Consider the following 20,080-nt stretch of genomic DNA (forward strand, 5'->3'; position numbering starts at 1 on the left):
AGTTAAATAAAGTCACTGTTCATGATATTTTAAAACAGTCACTTGAAAATTATTTATTCACTGTTATTGGAAGTCCAGGCACCATGGTACAAACAAGTCATACATGGTTACTGTGTTTCCTTCTAAGGCTTACAAATATTATCTACAATTAAATTTGTCATCAGTGCTTTAATTAGAAACACTATATTATTCATGAGATAAAGTTTAGTAAATATTAACGAAATAAAGTTAGAAATCTCCTCAGCTAAGTATCCAAATACATCACTTTTCATGTCTACATTCCAAAATACTAGAACACAGTTGTAGTCAAGTTGTCTGCCACTTTATTTACTTATTTAATTTTTTTTTAAGACAGGGTCTTGCTCTGTTGCCGAAGCTGGAGTGCTATGGCTCAATCACAGCTCACTGTAGACTTGATCTCCTAGGCTAAAGTGATTCTCCCATCTCAGCCTCTCACGTACTAGGACCATAGGCTGTGCCACCAAGCCTGGCTAATTTTTAATTGTTTTGTAGAGACAGGGGTCTCCCTATGTTTCCCTGGATGGTTTCAAACTCCTAGGCTCAAGCAATTCTCCCACCTCAGCCTCCCAAAGTGCTGGAATTACTGGCATGAGCCACCGCATACAGCTTATTTGCTACTTTATAACAAGGATCCCCTTTTCTCTGGTTTCCGAACAAATGGTTACACATTTATTTGCAAAGAAAGTTACCTTTTTCATCAGGAAGAGATGGAACGCTATCACTTCGTAGAGAATCATCTGCAGCAGTCTGAACCTGTTCATCAATGGAACTCTCTATCTTTTCACCATTAAGTTTCTTCTCATTTTCCTGACAAGATGGAACTGAAGGACTTTCTTGGCGGCTGTTACCACTACTGCTTCTTTTTATAGATACATGGAAACAACAACAACAAAATTAACAAAATAAGGATTATAGCTTCAAAGTAAACTTATTTGGCCAAATGACTGTACTTTATAGTCAAGATAAAAATGAAGAAAGATGTAATATAAAACAGAAAAAGTGAAGTAACATAAGTCTGAGAATATTTTGGAAAAGATGAGAAAGATGAGTAGGAGAGAGGAAGGTTTCGTGTTTGAATAATCATAATAGGCAGTGTTGCTAGGTTATCACTCCCTTTTTTCCCTTCGTTTCAAAATCAAACTTCTGGGAAAGGGAACTACTGCTCACTGTTTCTACTTCTTTACTTTTCATTAACATCATGGTTTATCACAATCTGCTTCCATCCCAACTGCTCTACTAAAACTATTCTGAATAAGCTTTATCTATACTTTGAATTGCTAAATCCAATAGAGAATTTATTGCTTTGTAACATTAGATGTTGACAATATCTCCTTTAAAAGCTCTACTTGCTAAACAAAATACAGTAAAAGGTTAGGATAATCTGGATGAAAGCTATTTGAGGACTTTCTATTATTCTTGCAACTTTTCTGTAAGCTTGAAATCATGTCAACATTCTTATATCCTATGACTTTACTCTCACCTGCTTCTCTTCCCAACTCTCTAACAAGCTTTCCTTGTTTCTTTCATTTGCTTTAAATTTTTCTGTCTTTCCTTAAATTGATGGTTTTGTTTTGGTCCTTTTCTAACTTTTTTTTTTGAGAAGGAGTCTCACTCTGTCGCCCAGGCTGGAGTGCAGTGGCACGATCTTGGCTAACTGCAACCTCTACTTCCCGGATTCAAGAGATTATCCTGCCTCAGTCTCCCGAGTAGCTGGGATTACAGGCATGTGCCACAACACCCAGCTAATTTTTTTTTGTATTTTTAGTAGAGATTGGGCTTCGCCATGTTGGTCAGGCTGGTCTCCAACTCCTAACCTCAGATGATCCACCCGCCTCGGCCTCCCAAAGTGCTGGTATTACAGATGTAAGCTACCACGCCGGCCCTCTTTCTATTTTATACTACATGTTCTCCTTGGGCAATCTTAACCATGACTTCAACTACTATCATTTAGAGTGAGTCTCAAATTTGTATCACTATCTTTGCCCTTTCCTTGATTTTAAGCTTCAAGTGTTGAAATGCCATGTGAACTTCTGATTTTGGCTATTCCTCAGCCAACAAACTAAGCATATATTCCCCCAAGTGTTTTCCTTTCTCTTTCTTACATTTCTTGGTTTATTCATTCATTACACAAGCCGGGTTAATATACTTAGGATCCTCAGCACATACTTATTTCTTCTTTCAAATTGCCCTTGCTGCTCTGTCTGCCTAACGACCTATGGAATTAAATAATCAGTTCAAGTGTTATTTCTGAGAAGACTGCATGGACCCCACCCCAACTCTCAAGGAAGCTTTGGTCACTTCTGACCCTGTGTTCATACTTTTTTGTGTGTGTATATTTCTGTGATAATACTTATCAGAATACAATGCTATTGTTTGGTTTAATAAGTTTTTGAAAAGATAAATCTTCTAATAAAGCAATAAGGTAAAAGATGTAATGCAGCACACAGTAAGGGACTTTCAAGTCAGAAGGACATGGGGTTGAATCCCAATTCTAACAATTGCCAGCTATGTGCTAATCATTCACTCAGTAAATTTGTAGTAGATTGCCTATCATGTGCTAGGTACTTTGCTAAGTTCTGATGATACAAGTATGCATGGTACCCTCTTAAGATGGCTACAATAAAAAACACAACAAGCATTGGTGAGGATTGTAGAAAAATTTTACGTAGTGGAAAAATAGTATAAAATGCTGCAGTTACTTTGGAAAATAGTTTTGCAGTTCTTCAAAAAGTTAAACATAGAGCTACCGTACATGATCCAGCAATTCCATTCCTAAATATATACTCAAGAGAAATGAAAACATATCCACATAAAAGGTTGTATGTGAATGTTCACAGCAGCATTACTTACAACAGTCAAAAAGTGGAAACAACCCAAATGTCCACCAACTGATGAATGGATAAATAAAATGTGGGATAGCCATGCAAGAGAAAATAATTTGGCCATATAAACAAAGTAGTGATACATGCTACAACATGCATGAAACTTGAAAACATCATGCTAAGTGGAAGAAGTCAGTCACAAAGGGCCACATACTGTAATGATGCCATTTATATAAAAATCCAGAATAGGCAAATCCATAGAAAATGGAGACAGGAAATAGTGGTTGCCAGAGGAGGGTATAGGGAGTAACTGCTGATGGTTACTGAGTTTCTTTCTGAGGTGATGAAAATGAAGCCCTCAATGAGCTTCTGGTCTAGAATGTAACTGACTAACAAAGAAACATGTACACATAGGGTGGTCAAGACTGTCACAGCTATACTCATAGTGCTATAGGAGAACACTTAGGTGAGAGCTAAAGCAGACGGGGTAAGACTGATTCTTGAAAGGTAAATAAAAGTAAACTAAATGAAATGAGGGGATGGTCTAGAAAGAAGGTATACCATATGCAATGGCACAGAAGACAGAAAGCAGGGTTCTTCTGAGAACTGGAAATAGTTAGAATGAATGGAGTATAGTAAAAGAGGGAAAGCCAAGAGATGGGGCTAGAGATAGACCAAAGGCTCAATTATAAAGAAAGTTTTTATGCCAGGATAAATAATTTGGACCTTAATTTGAATCTTCTGAAGGAATACTGAAGATTTCAAATAGGTGAATAACCAAATTGGCTAGAAATTTTAGAAAAATCACTCTGGTTATCATGTGGCTAACGAATAGAGTGGAGAAAGATTAGAGGATGAGGACAAGTATTAGGAGTTCACCACAGTAATCCAGATGATGGTTGACATGAAGTTTCAGTGAAGGTGTCAGTAAAGGTTAAATGAAAGTCAGATAATTTCAGAGACATAATAGCTACTCAATAACTTTTGGTATTTTTTCCCACATTTTCACATCTTTTAGTTTCATTATTTAATTTTTTAAATTGGTGTTTTACTATACTTGACAATGTCAGTATGTTACCTGTAAAAATGCTGTAAAGTAGCCTCTAAAATCTTCTAATCCGAGATGGAACCATAATTGAAAGCTATAGCCATTCATATCACACTAACTACCAATGACAAGCTATTCCATTTTTTTTTTCTTTTGAGACGGAGTCTCACTCTGTCACCCAGGCTGGAGTGCAGTGGTGCGATCTTGGCTCACTGCAACCTCTGCCTCCCTAGTTCAAGAGATTCTTGTGCCTCAGCCTCCTGAGTAGCTTACAGGATTACAGGCACACGCCACCACCCATGGCTAATTTTTGTATTTTTAGTAGAGATGGGGCTTCACCATGTTGGCCAGGCTGGTCTTGAACTCCTCACCTCAGGTGATCTGCCCACCTCAGCCTCCCAAAGTGCTGGAATCACAGGCGTGAGCCACCACACCCGGCCTATTCAATATTTTTTATAACAATAAAAATTTGTAACATCAGGAAATATGAATGTCAGCAAGGAAATGTACAATAAACACAGTCTTTGAAGGCAGATAAATTAAGGTGCAATTCCTTGATGTATCATTATTTATGTGACCTTGAATGTGTTTCTTAACATCTCCATGAGCTTCAGTTTTCTAACCTATAAGGATAATACCATCAACTATTTTGTAAATTGGCTAATTAGGGAAGCCAGCATTTTGAAGGGAACACACTGTTCTATTTAAATAAACAATATTAAGAAATCAAAGAAAGCTATGTTTAAGCCATTTATCAGCGTTTACTAAACTGTACTGACAAATCAAATTGTCTCACCTTCTATCATGATTCTTGTATCCTGAAGACTCAGAATAACTATCGTATGAAGGGGAATACTTTTGATGCTTTGAGTCAAGGGTCCCTTCTTTCCTCCGAGAGAGTGAAACAGATGGACTTTTCCTACAAATAAAATAAAAACTGATTAAACATTCAAAGTCTCTAATAATGGAAAGATTTTAAGTATTGCTTACTAGCAATATGACATAAAATCTTGAACAAATAGATATTATAAAATAACTTACAACACATTAAAGAATGTCTTCTGTTTTACTAGGGAAGTAAACACAAATCACTCCTAGTATCAATGAATGTAAACAGAGACTTAAAATCTAAGAATTAGAAACAGTCAAAATATGATTAAGAAAAACACACACACACAAATATGGTAATGTCACCCAGTCCTGCCAAAAATAATTTCTTTAATGATTTCATTGCTCCTAGAATAAACTCCAAAATCCTAAGTCCGCAAGGTCCTATACATGATCTGATCCCTGCATCATCTCATACCATCTTCTTTGCTCCCTGCCTCCAGCCACAATGGTCTTTATTTTCTAAGGTTTCACCTAGCTATAACAATCTATGAATTAGACAGAAAACCTTTTAAAGCATATCATAAGCAGTAATAAGCCAAAAATTAAATCTTCCTTCAAGAATCAATTTAATTACTACTTCCTTTCTAACTCTTTGCTGACCAATAGGTGAAGTACATTTCCCTACTCTTAACCACTACTGCAAGTGCTGCATGTACTATTCATTCGGTATTTGTTCAAGCACTACTTTGAGCTATTCCTTTTACTAATGACTTAAAGTGTTTTGAAATCTTTGTTAATGTTGTCTACATTAAAATTTTCTTGAGAAAGGAGACTCAATTTTATACTGAAACGTACAACTCCATAATACCCAACATATAGTAGGTTCATGGATTTCCAATAACCAAGTCATTTTACAAATAGTACTAACTTTTGGTTTAAAAACGTGTAACTGCTAAAATAAAGTGAAACTGTATCAATTACGAATTGTGATATCCTATGTAGAGACAGCAATAAAACTACTTCTGGCTGTCCCCCTGTTATAGAAAAGACAGTAACTAATATCATTGTGGGTAAAAATGAAACATCTTCACACAAAGCAGATCAGTGGTTCCCCAGGACTGAGATTAGGGACTGGTTGCAAAGAGACATGAGGAAACTTTTTGAAGTAACAGAAATATGCTATTTCTGGATTGTGGTGATGGTTATAGGGAGATACGTGTGTGTGTGTGCGTGTGTGTGTGTGAGAGAGAGAGAGAACTCACCAAACTGCATACTTAAAATGGGTACATTTTATTGCTTATAAATTATACATCAATAAAGTTCATACTTTTCTAAAAAGCTTACCAGAGGGCGGAAATTTAGAGCTCTTCATCTTTTTTCTGCCTCTGTAACATTCACATGTACAACACACCACAGTCAATGGTGCCTCTTATTTCGATAGGGTATGTCCCCCACTAAAAGTCACTAATTCAAAGTATGCATTTACTAAGATATTAGAAACCCATTACTAAAGACCAAAGTTACTCAGATTGACTAAAAAGAACTAAAAAGAGAAGGGTTCTCAATGGCATCTACCTCACAGATTTGACGTGCTGCATCTGTGGTAAGGCGAGCGGTCTCTGACTGTTGAGCTGCTATTTTACATGTTGCTTCCTGTAGGACTTCAGTTACTTCGTGTTGTGATTTAACCACCTGCTGTAATGATTCTGCATGGACCTTTAAATAAAAGGGGTTTAAAAAAGAAGTTATGTTTTAGTTTCCCCGCCTCCCAAATTAATTTTAATTTATAAATTTATTTCATGTCTTATTTGTAGTAAAAAACACTTTACTACAATCCAGATTTCATGATTGAAGTCTTAACTCCACTGTTCACAAGTTACTGTATCTGTGGATAAGTAAATACAATGTACCTCAGTTGCCATTTCCCTAAACTGGAAATGAGTCTTGACAGTTTATTTCAGAAGGTTGTAACAAAAATCAAATGACATGGAATTATCCCACAAAAAGTACTAAAATTTTATTATTTTTTTATATATATATATTTTTTTCTCCTATATAATTAAAAGAATGCTAAAGTAATTTCTAAGATACAAATTTAGGTTTAAAAAACAAGAACCTGCTGCAAAATAAGTTACCTGAGCTGCTTTGTTTCGGGTTTCTTCTAATTGTCTCTGACTCTCCAGAGCCTCTTGTTCAGCCTTCAGTTTCAAGAGGGCCAAGTCTCTTTCATGGCGTTGCTGTTGTGCCTTCAAAGTAATGGTCAAATGTTAATTCTCAAATACTAAACTATTTTAACACAGTGACTATAACACACACCATGCTCTCTTACTAATACAAATCATTTGAAGCAACTAATTAGAACCAAAAGGAAAGAGAGTAAAAAGAATAGTCAACAGCCACTTACCATTTATCAAAATATTTAATGACCACCTCCCATGTGCCAAATAATGTAGTAATATAAAAAATTTCCAGTGTATATAGGACTAAGAATTAATACCAAAAAGCTGGTTAGAAAGCAAAGGCTATAGCACCCAACTTTTTGGAAGACATAAAAAAATGTCTTATGTGTAAAAATAAAAATAATGCCTCACATCTCACAATTTTATGATTCTTTTATTTTGACTTTGAAGTAGTAGTTTCATTAAAAAAAAGATGTCCCCATATAAGGTTTCCTTGTCACCAGGACCCTTTCTTACCACAATTCCACACAATATTATCTATAAATATATATATTTTTTCATCTCCTTTGAAATAGTGCTAAATAATAGAGGTTTTCAAAAGGTGGTAAGGGCTGGGCGCAATAGCTCATGTCTGCAATCCCAGCACTTTGGGAGGCCAAGATGGGAGGATCACTTGAGGCCAGGAGCTCAAGACCAGCCTGGTCAACATAGTGAGACCCCCCATCTCTATTTTTTTTTTTTAATTAAAACAAAACAAAAGAAAACAAAAAATTGTGGTAAGGCTGTATGTAAGGCTGTGGTAATGCTCTGCCCAAATCTGGAAACCCAAAATTATAATGTATGTCCAAAGTGGCAGAAAACCTCAGTGCTGACTCAGATTTCAAGGTCAGTATGGCCCTCCACTACAATGGGGTCATTTCCTCAATACAATGATTCTCAACAAAGTTGGCATTAGTCCCTCCCCACCCTCTACCAGGAAACATCTGGAAATGTCCAGGGAGTTTCTGCTGTCACAATGATTGGACAACACACTACTGCTATTTAGCGGGAGGAGGGCAGGAATGATGGTATCTCTGCAAAATATGGGAACAGTACCACACCAAGAACTGTCTGACAAGTCTTTTGGGAAGAACAAACAGAAAAGGAAACTGAAAAAAAAAAATAGCATCAAAAATCATAAAACATTTGGGAATAAATTTTAAAATGTATAAGACCTCTACAATGAAAACTGTAATACTAATGAGAGAAATAGTCAAAGATTTAAATAAATAGAAAAATATATCATGTTTATGAATTAGAAAAGGCAACACTGTTAAGATGTGAATTCTCCCCAGACTCACTGATCTATAGATTCAATACCATTCTAATCAAAATCCTACCAGGCTTTTTGTTTTTTTTTTTTTGTAGAAACTGACAAACTGATTCTAAAAGTTACACGGAAATGTAAAAAACCTAGAATAGCCAAAATCATCTTTGAAAAAAAGAAACAAAGCTGGAGGAATTATGTCTTGATTTCAAGACTCACTAAAAAACCACAGTAATAAAGACAATATGGTACTGACATTACGGATAGATGAATAGATCAATGGAAAATGAGTCTAGAAATAGATCTACACATAATTGATTACTTAATCATTGATAAAGGCATTAAGGTAATTTAAGTCTTTTTAATAAAATGGTGCTGGAACAATTGAATATCCTTATTAGGGAAAAACAAACTTTAACTCTCTTCCTCACATCAAACCCCAAAATTAACTTGAGAAGGATTACACACGTAAATATGAAAGCTAAAATTATAAAGCTTTTGGGAAAAAACATAAGAGAATGTTAGGATATCTTAGTATCTTAGCGTAGGATTTCTTTCTTTCCCTTCCCCTCCCCTCCCTCCCCTCCTCTCCTCACCTTTCCCTCCCTCCCTCCCTCCCTCCCTCCCTTCCTTCCTTTTTTTGACACACGGCTTGACTCTGGAGTCCAATGGCACAATCTTGGCTTACTACAACCTCTGCCTCCTGGACTCAAGCGATTCTCCTTCCTTAGCCGACCTGCCCCCCGCCCTACAAGTAGCTGGGACTACAGGCATACACCACCGTGGACGGCTAATTTTTGTATTTATAGTAGAGACGGGATTTCACCATGTTGCCCCGGCTGGTCTTGAACTCCTAAACTTAAGTGAGCTGTCTGCCTTGGCCTCCCAAAAAGTCCTCGGATAACAGGCATGAGCCACCACAGTCAGCCCAAAGATTTCTTAGAAAACGAAAGGTACTACCACAAAAGAAAGCAACTAAAAACTGGATTTCATCAAAATTTAAAACTTCTATTTCTCAAAGACACAGTTTAAAAAGTGAAAAGATAAGCCAAGACCTGGAATACAATATTTCCAATACATCTGAAAAGGACTTGTTTCCAGAATATATGAACAACTCCTATAAATCAATAATTAAAAAGACAACCCCATAATGAAGGGTGTAAAAGATTTGAACAGATATTCACAAAAGAATGCTCAATAAATACACAAAAAGACAATCAGTCTTATCAGTAACAAGAGAAATGCAAATTACAACCACAATGAGATACTACTTCACACTCAATAGAATGACTGAAATAAAAGACTGATAATACCAAATGATAGCAGGAATGCACACAACTGGAATTTTCCTATTTATAACAAGAGTGTAAAGTGTTACAACCATTTTGGAAAACTGTACGGCAGTTTCTTATAAAGTTTCATATACCTGACCCAAGCAATTACACTCCTAGGTACTTATATAAGAAAAATGAAAACATATGTAGTATGCATAGAGTTGTTTAAAAATGTTCATAGCAGGAATATTCACAACAGGCAAAAGCTGGAAATAATCCAAATATACATCAATAGGAAAACTGATAAATTGTGATATTAATGGAATATTACTCAGCAAAAAACAGAACAAAAAACTACTGATAAAACAATATGGATAAATCTTAAATTGATATTGAAAATAAGCTAAACACAGAGTTCAAAGTCCACTTCCTTTTATACAAAGTTCTAGAACAGGCAAAAATAAACTATGGTGCCAGAAATCAGAATAGTAATTGCCTTTGGAAGGGGGAGTAATTGAAAATGGTCATGAGTCAACTTTCTGGGGTAACAATGTAAGGGTTGTATATCTTGATTACGGTGGTTCTTACACAGGTATATACACTGGTCAAAACGCATCAAAACTGGGCCGGGCGCGGTGGCTCACGCCTGTAATCCCAGCACTTTGGGAGGCCGAGGCGGGTGGTTCACGAGGTCAGGAGATTGAGTCCATCCTGGCTAACACGGTGAAACCCCGTCTCTACTAAAAATACAGAAAATTAGCCGGGCGTTGTGGCGGGGGCCTGTAGTTCCAGCTACTAGGGAGGCTGACGCAGGAAAATGGTGTGAACCTGGGAGGCAGAGCTTGCAGTGAGCAGAGATCGTGCCACTGCACTCTAACCTGGGCAACAGTAAGACTGTCTCAAAAAAAGCAAAACAAAACAAAACAAAACAAATCTGATCAAAACTGTACACTTAAAATCTGTGTATTTTATACTATGTAGGTAAGAACTCAGGGTTTTGTTGTTGTTGTTGTTGTTGTTTTGTAAAGCAGTTCCACTAACGAAGAGTGCTTAGACCGTCTCCGGATTTTTGTTTGCTAAAGGAAAATCCACATTATCCTGGCTTTCTCAAACACCCGGATTTCAGAAACTTCTCTTTTGGTACAAATAAAGCTTAAGAAAAAAAAAAAAAAAAACCCTCAGTATTCTCTCACCTCTCAATGAAAAGAGACAATATTAAGAATGTTTGACTAGGCCGGGCGCGGTGGCTCAAGCCTGTAATCCCAGCACTTTGGGAGGCTGAGACGGGTGGATCACGAGGTCAGATCGAGACCATCCTGGCTAACAGGGTGAAACCCCGTCTCTACTAAAAAATACAAAAAACTAGCCGGGCGAGGTGGCGGGTGCCTGTAGTCCCAGCTACTCAGGAGGCTGAGGCAGGAGAATGGCGTGAACCCGGGAGGTGGAACTTGCAGTGAGCTGAGATCCGGCCACTGCACTCCAGCCTGGGCGACAGAGGGAGACTCCGTCTCAAAAAAAAAAAAAAAAAAAAGAATGTTTGACTAGACGATTTTTATACTGTTAACTAAGCAAAGCAGAAAACATGGAAAACAAAGTATTTGAGAGAGAATGACTTATTATTGTTCTGCTGCCAAACACTGTATCTTTTTAGTGTCCTGATAAGTTTTTCCCAGGACTATTTATTTACAGGTGTTATATGGTAGACTATTTTTTTCTATTTGGCACAGTAGTTTAAGTCATCATTAAGACTATTTTAAAAAGCAAAGAAAAAAGAAAAACCACAGAAAGCTAAAAAGGAAAACTCCAAAAATACCTTTATGATCTGAGCTAGAGACACACTCTCCTGCTGAGCAAGTGAAATGCCTCTAACTCTTTCCACATCGGACAGTTGGCGCACCGACTCCTCAATGGCATTCAGATAACTGAGTTCTGCTGCCATACGATGATGGAGGCCAGCAGGAGAAAAGCGCTTAGAACCTGGAGGGCATGACAATGGTCAAATGGAAAAGTTAACATGAAATTACACATCAGATTTCTAACATCTGTCATTTTAAGAGCCAAAATCAACTTTGTTTTCCTATGTAGAAAAAACTGGGACTCAGTAAAGCAATACCTTGGAGATACTGCAGGTTCAGTTCCAGACCAAAGGAATAAATATCAGAATAAAGCAGGTCATACAAATTTTTTGGTTTACCAGTGCATATGAGAGTTATATTTGCACTATACTGTAGTCTAGTAAGTGTGTAATAGCATTATGTCTAAAAAAATGTACATACTTTAATTTAAAAATACTGTACTGCTAAAAAATGCTGACGATCATCTGAGCCTTCAGCAAGTCCTAATCTTTTTGCTGGTGGAAGGTCATACCTTCCACCAGCTACTGACTGATCAGGGTGGTTGGTGAAGGTTGGAGTGACTGTGGCAATTTCTTAAAATAAGGCAATAATGAAGTTTACTGCATCGATTGACTCTTGCTTTCACAAAAGATTTCTCTGGAGCATGTAATGCTGTTTGGTAGCATTTGACCCACTTTCTGTAGAACTTCTTTCAAAACTGGAGACAATCGTCTCAAACCCTGCCACTGCTTTATCAATTAAAGTTTATGTAATATTCTAAACCATTTTTGTCATTTCGCTAGGAGTAGATTCCATCTCAAGAAACTACTTTCTTTGCTCATGCAAAAGCAGCAGCTACTCATTCATTCAACTTTTGTCATGAGACTGCAGCAATTCAGTAACATCTTCAGGATCCAACTATAATTCTAGTTATCTTGCTATTTCCACCATATCTGCAGTTATTTCCTCCACTGAAGTTCTGAACCCCTGAAAGTCATCCATGAGGGCTGGAATCAACTTCTTCCAAGCTTCTGTTAATGCTCGTATTTTGATCTCCTTCCACGAATCACAAATGTTCTTAATGGCATCTATAATGGTGAATCCTTTCCAGAAGGTGACCAATTTACTTTGCCCAAATCAGCAGAGGAATCACTATCTATGGCAGCTATAGCCTTACACAGTGCATTTCTTAAATAAGAAGACTTAAAAGTTGAAATTACTACTTGATCCATGGGTACAGAATGGATTTTGTGTTAGGGGACATAAAAATATTAATCTCCTTTTTTATGTCCATCAGAGCTCTTGGATGACCAGGTGCATTGTCAATAAGCAGGAATAAATATTTTTTCAAATTTTGAAAAGAACACTTTGAAAAAAATCTTTTTTTTTCCTGGGCAGTAGGTCTCAACAGTGGGCTTAGAATACTGACTAAACTTGAGTGCTGTAAACAGATGTGCTGTCATTCAGGTTGTTGTTCCATTAATACAGCACAAGCAGAGTAGATTTAGCATAATTCTTAAGGACTCTAGGATTTTCAGAATAGTAAACGAGCCTTGGCTTCAACTTTAAGTTGTCAGCTGTATTAACCCCTAAATAGTCAGCTCATCCTTTGAGCTTTGAAGCCAAGCACTAACTTCTCTCTAGCTATGAAAGTCCTAGATGACATTTTCTTCCAACATAAGGTTGTTTCATCTCGTTGAAAATCTGTTTAGTGCAGCCACTTTCATCAATTATCTTCTGGATAACTTGCTGCAACTTCTACCTCAGCACTTCTTGCTTCACCCTGCACTTTTATTTTATAGAGATGGCTTCTTTCTTTAGCCTCTGCTAGCTTCCAACTTTTCTTTTGCAGCTTCCTCACCTCTCCCAGGCTTCACAAAATTGAAGAGGATTAGGGTCTTGCGCTGGATTAAGCTTTGGCTTAAAGATGCCACTGGCTTGATCTTTTATCTCGGTCCCTAAAACTTTCTGCATATCAGCAATAAGGCTATTGTGTTTTCTTATCTTTCATTCATATGATACCTTTCATTTCCTTCAAAAACTTTTCCTTTGCATTCATAAGTTGGCTAACTGGCACAAGAGGCCTAGCTTTTGGCATATCTTGGCTTCTGACATCCCTTCCTCACTAAGCTTAATCATTTGTAGCTTCTGATTTAAAGTGAGAGATGTGACTCTTCCTTTCACATGAACACTTAAGAGATCACTGTAGGGTTAGTAACTGGCCTAATTTTAATATTATTGTGTCTCAGGCAATAAGGAGGCCAGAGGGAGGGTTGAAGAAGGGAACACGGTTGAGTTGGTGGAGCAGTCAGAACACACCCAACATTGATCCATTAAGTTTGCCCTCTTAAATGGACTGGTTGGTGGCACCTAAAACAATTATTAATACAACAGGAACATCAAAGATCACTAATCACAGATCACCATAACAGATACAGTAATAATGAAAAGCTTGAAATATTGAGAGATTTATCAAAATTGTGGACACAGGGACACGAAGTGAGCACATGCTGCTGGAAAAATGGCACTGATGAATTTGTTCAATGCCATGAGCCTTTAATTTGTAAAAACAAAAAAACAAAAAACAAAACAAAAAAAACAAAAAAACCCTGCAGCATCTGTGAAATGCAATAAAGTCAAGCACAATAAAACAAGGTATGCCTGTACAATGTACTTTACTTCTATGTGTGTGCACAGGCACGTGTGTATACATACATACGTATACATATAAACAGGAGTGCACATACGGGACATAGTTTTCAGATATGATTTGACTAATGCTGGCTGACAAGATGGGAAAAAGTCAACATTACTGAATCTCTTGTGCTTTTCAGTATTTAATTTCTGGAAGGTTTTAATACTTGAAAAGTAATCATATTCACTTGAAATAATATTTCTCTATGACTCAATTGAAAGAAAAGGAATTTTGAGAGAAAAAATTTCATATCGTATTCTAAAAATTACAATTGCATGGATCTACTTACCTGGTATTGGAGCCGCATTCTCTGTCGTTGTTCTGCTGGCAGCCAGGTTCAAATCAGTGAGAGCTGCAGTAGGCTTAAATCCTGTTATAGTTGTAGACATTACTGACGACTTAGATCTTTCTGAAGAAGTTCCTGGAAGGTCAAACTGCAACGATTTCTGGGAACTTGGTGACAGGGGAGAAGTTGGAGTTTTCTGAGATCTTCCCTTATCTGATGAGACACTAGAAATTTTGATCCACAAAAACATTAGAGGAAGGAAAAGTACTTTGTAAACCTGCTAAATCATTCAAAAGAACAACAAATAAAAAAACTTTATCAACATTAGCTTTAAAAAGTTGTGATTTAGGCATTTATTCGTTAATACAGTCACTATGCTGAATGAACGACTATGAATATTCCTCTAATTGCTAGAATTACAGTGGTGCACAAGCACGGCACAAACCTTGCCCTAAGTACAATGGAAAGGGAGTAGCTTGATTAAACTAGCACTGAACTGTTCCCTCTACAGTGTACATATATTATGATTCACTCGTTATAGCATGAAGCAAAGTCTTCTAAAATAGACACTCTACAGCAATAAAATTGGAGCCATATATGGGTCTTAAAATACATTTCTGAAAGAGAATCAAATATTTTATGTTAAAAGGTAAGAAAAGACAAAAACTATTCTTTTGTTATACCCTCTTGTTAATCCAAGAGTCTCAGAAAAAATTTTCACACTATCCATCTCTAAATACTTATTTCATTTCTTTATATCTACTTGTTAATACATCTCTTTCTTGAACTTTCTAATAGGTAACGTAACAGTTTGTAACAACTCTTAAGGCATTTAATTCAGTACAAGACACGTTGCTAGCCTTTCTTTGAAAAAGTAAGCTCATTAAAGGTATTATTTCTCATAACATCAAGCATGTTGCCTTGCACTGAATATTTATTTACTGAATAAATTATTCAAAGATACTCTATAAAGCATTTTAGCAGAGTTATATTCCCAATATGCCAAAACAAGTTTGCTTTTAGCTTCTAATAAAATGATGAAATAGTTTTCAAAGGTAAAAATTTCTCTTATATCCAGTATAAAAATATTTGAATAGAAGTAGACCTGAGAGGCACCCATGTGTTTACCTGACCCTTAATTTTCTATTCATACTTTAGATAAATACTATTTCCAACAGTCTATTTCATGCATGAAACACAAAAAGAATGATCATTTTAACAAATTTCCATTAAATAATTAAAACACAACATCAAACAAAACAAAGTACTCTGCACCTCACCTTAGGGTTTTGTAAGATGAATTTATATTTGCTGTGCACATAAAATTTAGCTAGACTAGCATTTCTAAAAGTATATTTCCAATAATGTCAATAAGCTTTCCCAAAAAGAAAGAGAAAGAGCTTGGGGACAAAGAGTGACTATAGCCAAACAAGTTTTTAAAAAAAAAAAAAAAAAAGGAGATTAAACAAGTTTTGAAAAATCTGGACTCCTCCTTATCAAAGCCTCAAATTATTTTATCCCTGTGAATCTCCATGGGTGGGGAAGGGGAAATCTAGATTGCAGTATGGGGCGTTGATGAAACTTATTTGGCTATGGATCGCATTAAGAAATGTTTAACTTTGTAAATTTTGTCAAGTTAAATCATCAGAGTAATTCTTAAGGAAAGGTAAAGTTTTCTAAATTCCAAAATCACTGACAAAGAAAATAAAATTTAATTTTAAATACAGAAATAATGGTATTAATGATGCAATATGATTTGTAACATGAAAGCACTAAAAATGGTAATCTTTATGTGTCACAGTACTAGAAAAAGCCCAAAGTTACTTTAAAAGGAAAAAATAAATCTGTGTCTTCTCAGAGCCTCTACTTCCAAGATAAAACCAGTGCACAGATGAAAAGTCATACGGACAAATGAGTAGGAACTGTACAGCTAGCAACAACTGAAGGTTATTTGTCAGCAACAGACTAAGTGCATCATATACGATATTAGAAAGAAGAAGAAAACAGTATGCAAGCTCCATAATCAGTAAGACTGACATTTTAAATTCTGCCTGAGTGGTCTAGTAAGTTGAGCAGAAAAGTTCAGAGGAAGAAATAAACAATAAGACAATAAGTATGCTAAGTAGCTGTGTTGGAAGAATGGATGAATAGATGAGAATTGAAATAGATAGACAAAAGAAATGAGATAGTTTGTGGTAGCCCAGCGAAAACACTTCAAGTAGAGTTAGGCACTTAGAATTGATCTATGACCTCACAAAGTACCCCAAGCAAGGTAGCTGCTTAGTCAAAAGATTGAGCCAAGAAAACAACTGTAACAACAGCATTCAGCATAGAAAACCGGGTTGTACTAGAGGGAGAGAATTCCTGAGAAAGAGGTTGTAACAGTTTAGATGATACATGACCATGTTCTAATATACAGACCAAGATTAGAGCTGTGAACAAAGCTCTGAAGTCTATTTGTAATATATACAATTTTGTAGTAGCTCAGACATGCACAGTTAAGGAGATTGCTGAGCTAAAATTCATTATATGGATTTTCTGAATATCAATTATATTATAACTTTAATTATATATGAATTACAGTATAAAGCACACATTAACTTTACCTCACAGAATGTCCAGAAAGATCTTCCAAAGTGCTATCTGTATCAAGAGTATGCTCAAAATCTTTAACAGAAAGTTTGCTGCTGGTCCCAGATTTCTTTCCTTGATGGGAGCCATGTTCTGCTTTTTCCTCATCAAGAAATGAGTTCTGAACATTTCCAGTGAATGAATCCAACCCTGTAAAGCAAATTTCTTATAAAGCTGATTCCCAATATTAGAAGTTATTGAGATAGATAATTGACATATAGATTTCAATAAAATAATAAAAAGTAGAAATCAGAATATTTAAAATTTGACCTATATTATATTCAAAATCTGTTTTCCATATCTAAAATAAAGCAGTTCATCCTTCTGTCTCCATTTAAGGAAAGTGAAGTTTCTTCCATTAATTCCACTTGCTATTAATAAATCATTCTTAGCTCAACTAGTAATAAAAGATAAGCATATTAAATAACAATAAAGTACTAATCTATCCCTATGAAAAAGTAAGCAAAAAGAATTTTTTAAAGGATAAAATCCAGAGCTGGGAGAAAAATCATACCAACTGCTAACTGAACTACATAATTCTTTTGAAAAAAGTCTATGGTAAGAACTATGTAGCCTGATTTATAAAAATATTCATATTCTCTGAGTGAATAATTTTACTCATAGGAATATATCTTAAGGAGATGAAACAAAAATTATGCATGTTAATCAATGTGTAACTTTGTAACTCAAAGAAATTTAATCTACATTTCTAACAAGAGAATACCTGTCTAAATCACACAGATAATAGTAATCTGTACATTTATATAGAACATTGTAATTCAAATGTACTTCATGTATAGTACCTTATTGCTCTTAAACATGTTATGAAATAAGTACTATATCCCCAATTTACTGATGAGGTAACTAGAGATCTATGGGGTTTAATAACTTGCTTAACAAGGTACTCTGCTTTGGTCAACAGCAGAAATAGGACACACACTCAGGCCTCCTGACTCTAGTACACTATTCATCCTGATTGTATGCTTAAACAGCAGCATGGGAAAATATTTATTATTACCTTTTAAAAAAAGCAGATTACAAAACTGCCTATAAATTTTAATAGTGGCCCCCCAAAATTTTAAATATAAATACATATTTTATATATTATATATACTATATATGTTTATATATACACATATTTATGTATATATACATATAAATATATAATGTGTACATATACATTAAAAGTTTTTTATAAAAATTTATTGTAAAATTACTATATATACTTTATATATATACAAAAAAATTTAAGTTAAATTTTAAAGATATATATGGTTAAAGAGCAAAAGAAAATACAAAAGTGGAAAAAAATTACCCTTTATACTCATATTCATAGCAGTATTATTCAAAATAGTCAGAAGATGAAAGCAACCCAAGTGTCCATCAACTGATGAATGGACAAACAAAATATGGCTTATACATACAAAGGAATATTATTCAGCCTTAAAAGGAAGGGCATTCTGACACATGCTAGAACACAGATGAACCTTGAAGACATTATGCTAAGTGAAATAAGCCAGTCAAAAAAGGACAAATATGATTCCACTTACATGACATAGCTAGAATAGGCAAACTTAGAGAGAGAAAGTAGAACAGTTGTTACTAGGCGTTGGGAGAAGAGAATGAGAGTTATTTTTGAATGGGTATAGATTTTAGTTTGGGATGATGAAAATGTTCTGGAGATAGTGATCACGATGGCAAAACAATGTGAATGTACTTAATGCTAATGAACTGTACACTTGAAAATGGTTAAATTCCCTAGTGAAATTCATGGAGACAGAAAGTTAGAATGGTGATTGCCAGAACTGAAGGGAGGGAGGAATGGAGAGTTATTGTTGAATGGATACAGAGCTTCAGTATGGGAAACAGAAAGTTCTGAAACTGAGTGGTGGGGATGGTTGTATAACAGTATAAATGTGCTTAATGCCACTGAACTGTACACCTAAAACAGAATATTATTAATCAAATAGAAAGGACTCTATTATAAAGTCTATTTAGGATCCCGAGGCTAGAAGCAAGCTGTTAATACTGATTATCGCTAATTTTTCTACAATAAAGCTGCACTGCTTTCATAATAAGAATGCTTTATTCACTTAATATTGTTTGTTGACAATACATACACAATTTAAAACTTCTTCTTGACTTTAAACAACTAGAAATTATAGACAAGATAATGTTCTGTGCAAGAAAGGCCTACACTCCAATCAAGGGACCCATATGAAAAGAAAATGCCCTGACATTAAAAGATTGCCAAGTAAAGCCATACTCCATATCTTAAAGCAAAATTTTTTCTTCTTAGGATTACCACTTTAATCTACCAACTACTTTCAACTACACTGGGTAAATTTTTGTACAGAGCATGCAGACACTCTTTTTCACCACCAGATGGAGCATATACAATTAAAATCACACTGATTTTAGAACTTGGGGATGAAGGAGAAACTAAGTTTAAGAAGATGCTGTGGAAAGTGAAATCTATCAGGATTTTTCTGGTACTGCAGGTGAGGATTAGGGAAACTGAAAGCCACAAAACACTACCTATACTTCATCTAATCTGTTTTAGATGATAATGTTTTAAACCTACATTAAATCATATTATTAATACACATATACTCAATATATCATGATTTTTTCTTTTTTTTGAGACAGGTCTCGCTCTGTTGCCCAGGCTGGAGTGCAGTAGCATGATCATGGCTCACTGCAGCCTCAATTTCAGGGACTCAACTGATCCTTCCACCTGAGCCTCTCCAATAGCTGGGGCTACAGGTGTATGCCACCATGCCTGGATAATTTTTCTATTTTTTCTAAACACAGGGCTTCATCATGTTGCCCAGGCTGGTCTCGAACTACAGGATTTTGAACTCCTGCATCAAATGATCCACCCCTCTCAGCCTCACAAAATGCTGTGATTATAGGAGTGAGCTATCACGCCCAGCCTATATCATAATATTTTAAAATTGTGCAGTATACCATAGCAGAAGATAGACTGGATTTGGGAGTCAGAAGTCAGAATCTGGGCTTTGCCAATAACAAGTTAGTGACCTTAGGTGAGACACTAACTTAGCCAACACTAACAATTGCAAAATAAAAGAATTGAGCAAGATCAGCATTTCCCAAACTGTGTTCAGCTGAATTCTAATGCCATAAAATG

The 20,080-nt window shown here is 35.7% G+C and overlaps 1 protein-coding gene across 1 annotated transcript in view; it reads right to left on the reverse strand.

Moving 5' to 3' along the window:
- The window catches only part of CEP350 (centrosomal protein 350), a 133,299-nt gene that overhangs the window by 65,240 nt on the left and 47,979 nt on the right, over positions 1-20,080 (reverse strand). The window contains exons 14-21 of the mRNA XM_050793928.1: positions 16,905-17,079; positions 14,302-14,522; positions 11,296-11,459; positions 6,858-6,968; positions 6,267-6,438; positions 4,933-4,960; positions 4,688-4,849; positions 711-880 (exon numbers count right to left, since the gene is read on the reverse strand). Coding sequence (XP_050649885.1) covers positions 711-880; positions 4,688-4,849; positions 4,933-4,960; positions 6,267-6,438; positions 6,858-6,968; positions 11,296-11,459; positions 14,302-14,522; positions 16,905-17,079 — 1,203 coding nt within the window. The remainder of the gene's footprint in view (positions 1-710; positions 881-4,687; positions 4,850-4,932; positions 4,961-6,266; positions 6,439-6,857; positions 6,969-11,295; positions 11,460-14,301; positions 14,523-16,904; positions 17,080-20,080) is intronic.

Source organism: Macaca thibetana, chromosome 1 (assembly GCF_024542745.1).
Source record: "Macaca thibetana thibetana isolate TM-01 chromosome 1, ASM2454274v1, whole genome shotgun sequence".
In the NCBI taxonomy this organism is placed as follows: domain Eukaryota; kingdom Metazoa; phylum Chordata; class Mammalia; order Primates; family Cercopithecidae; genus Macaca; species Macaca thibetana.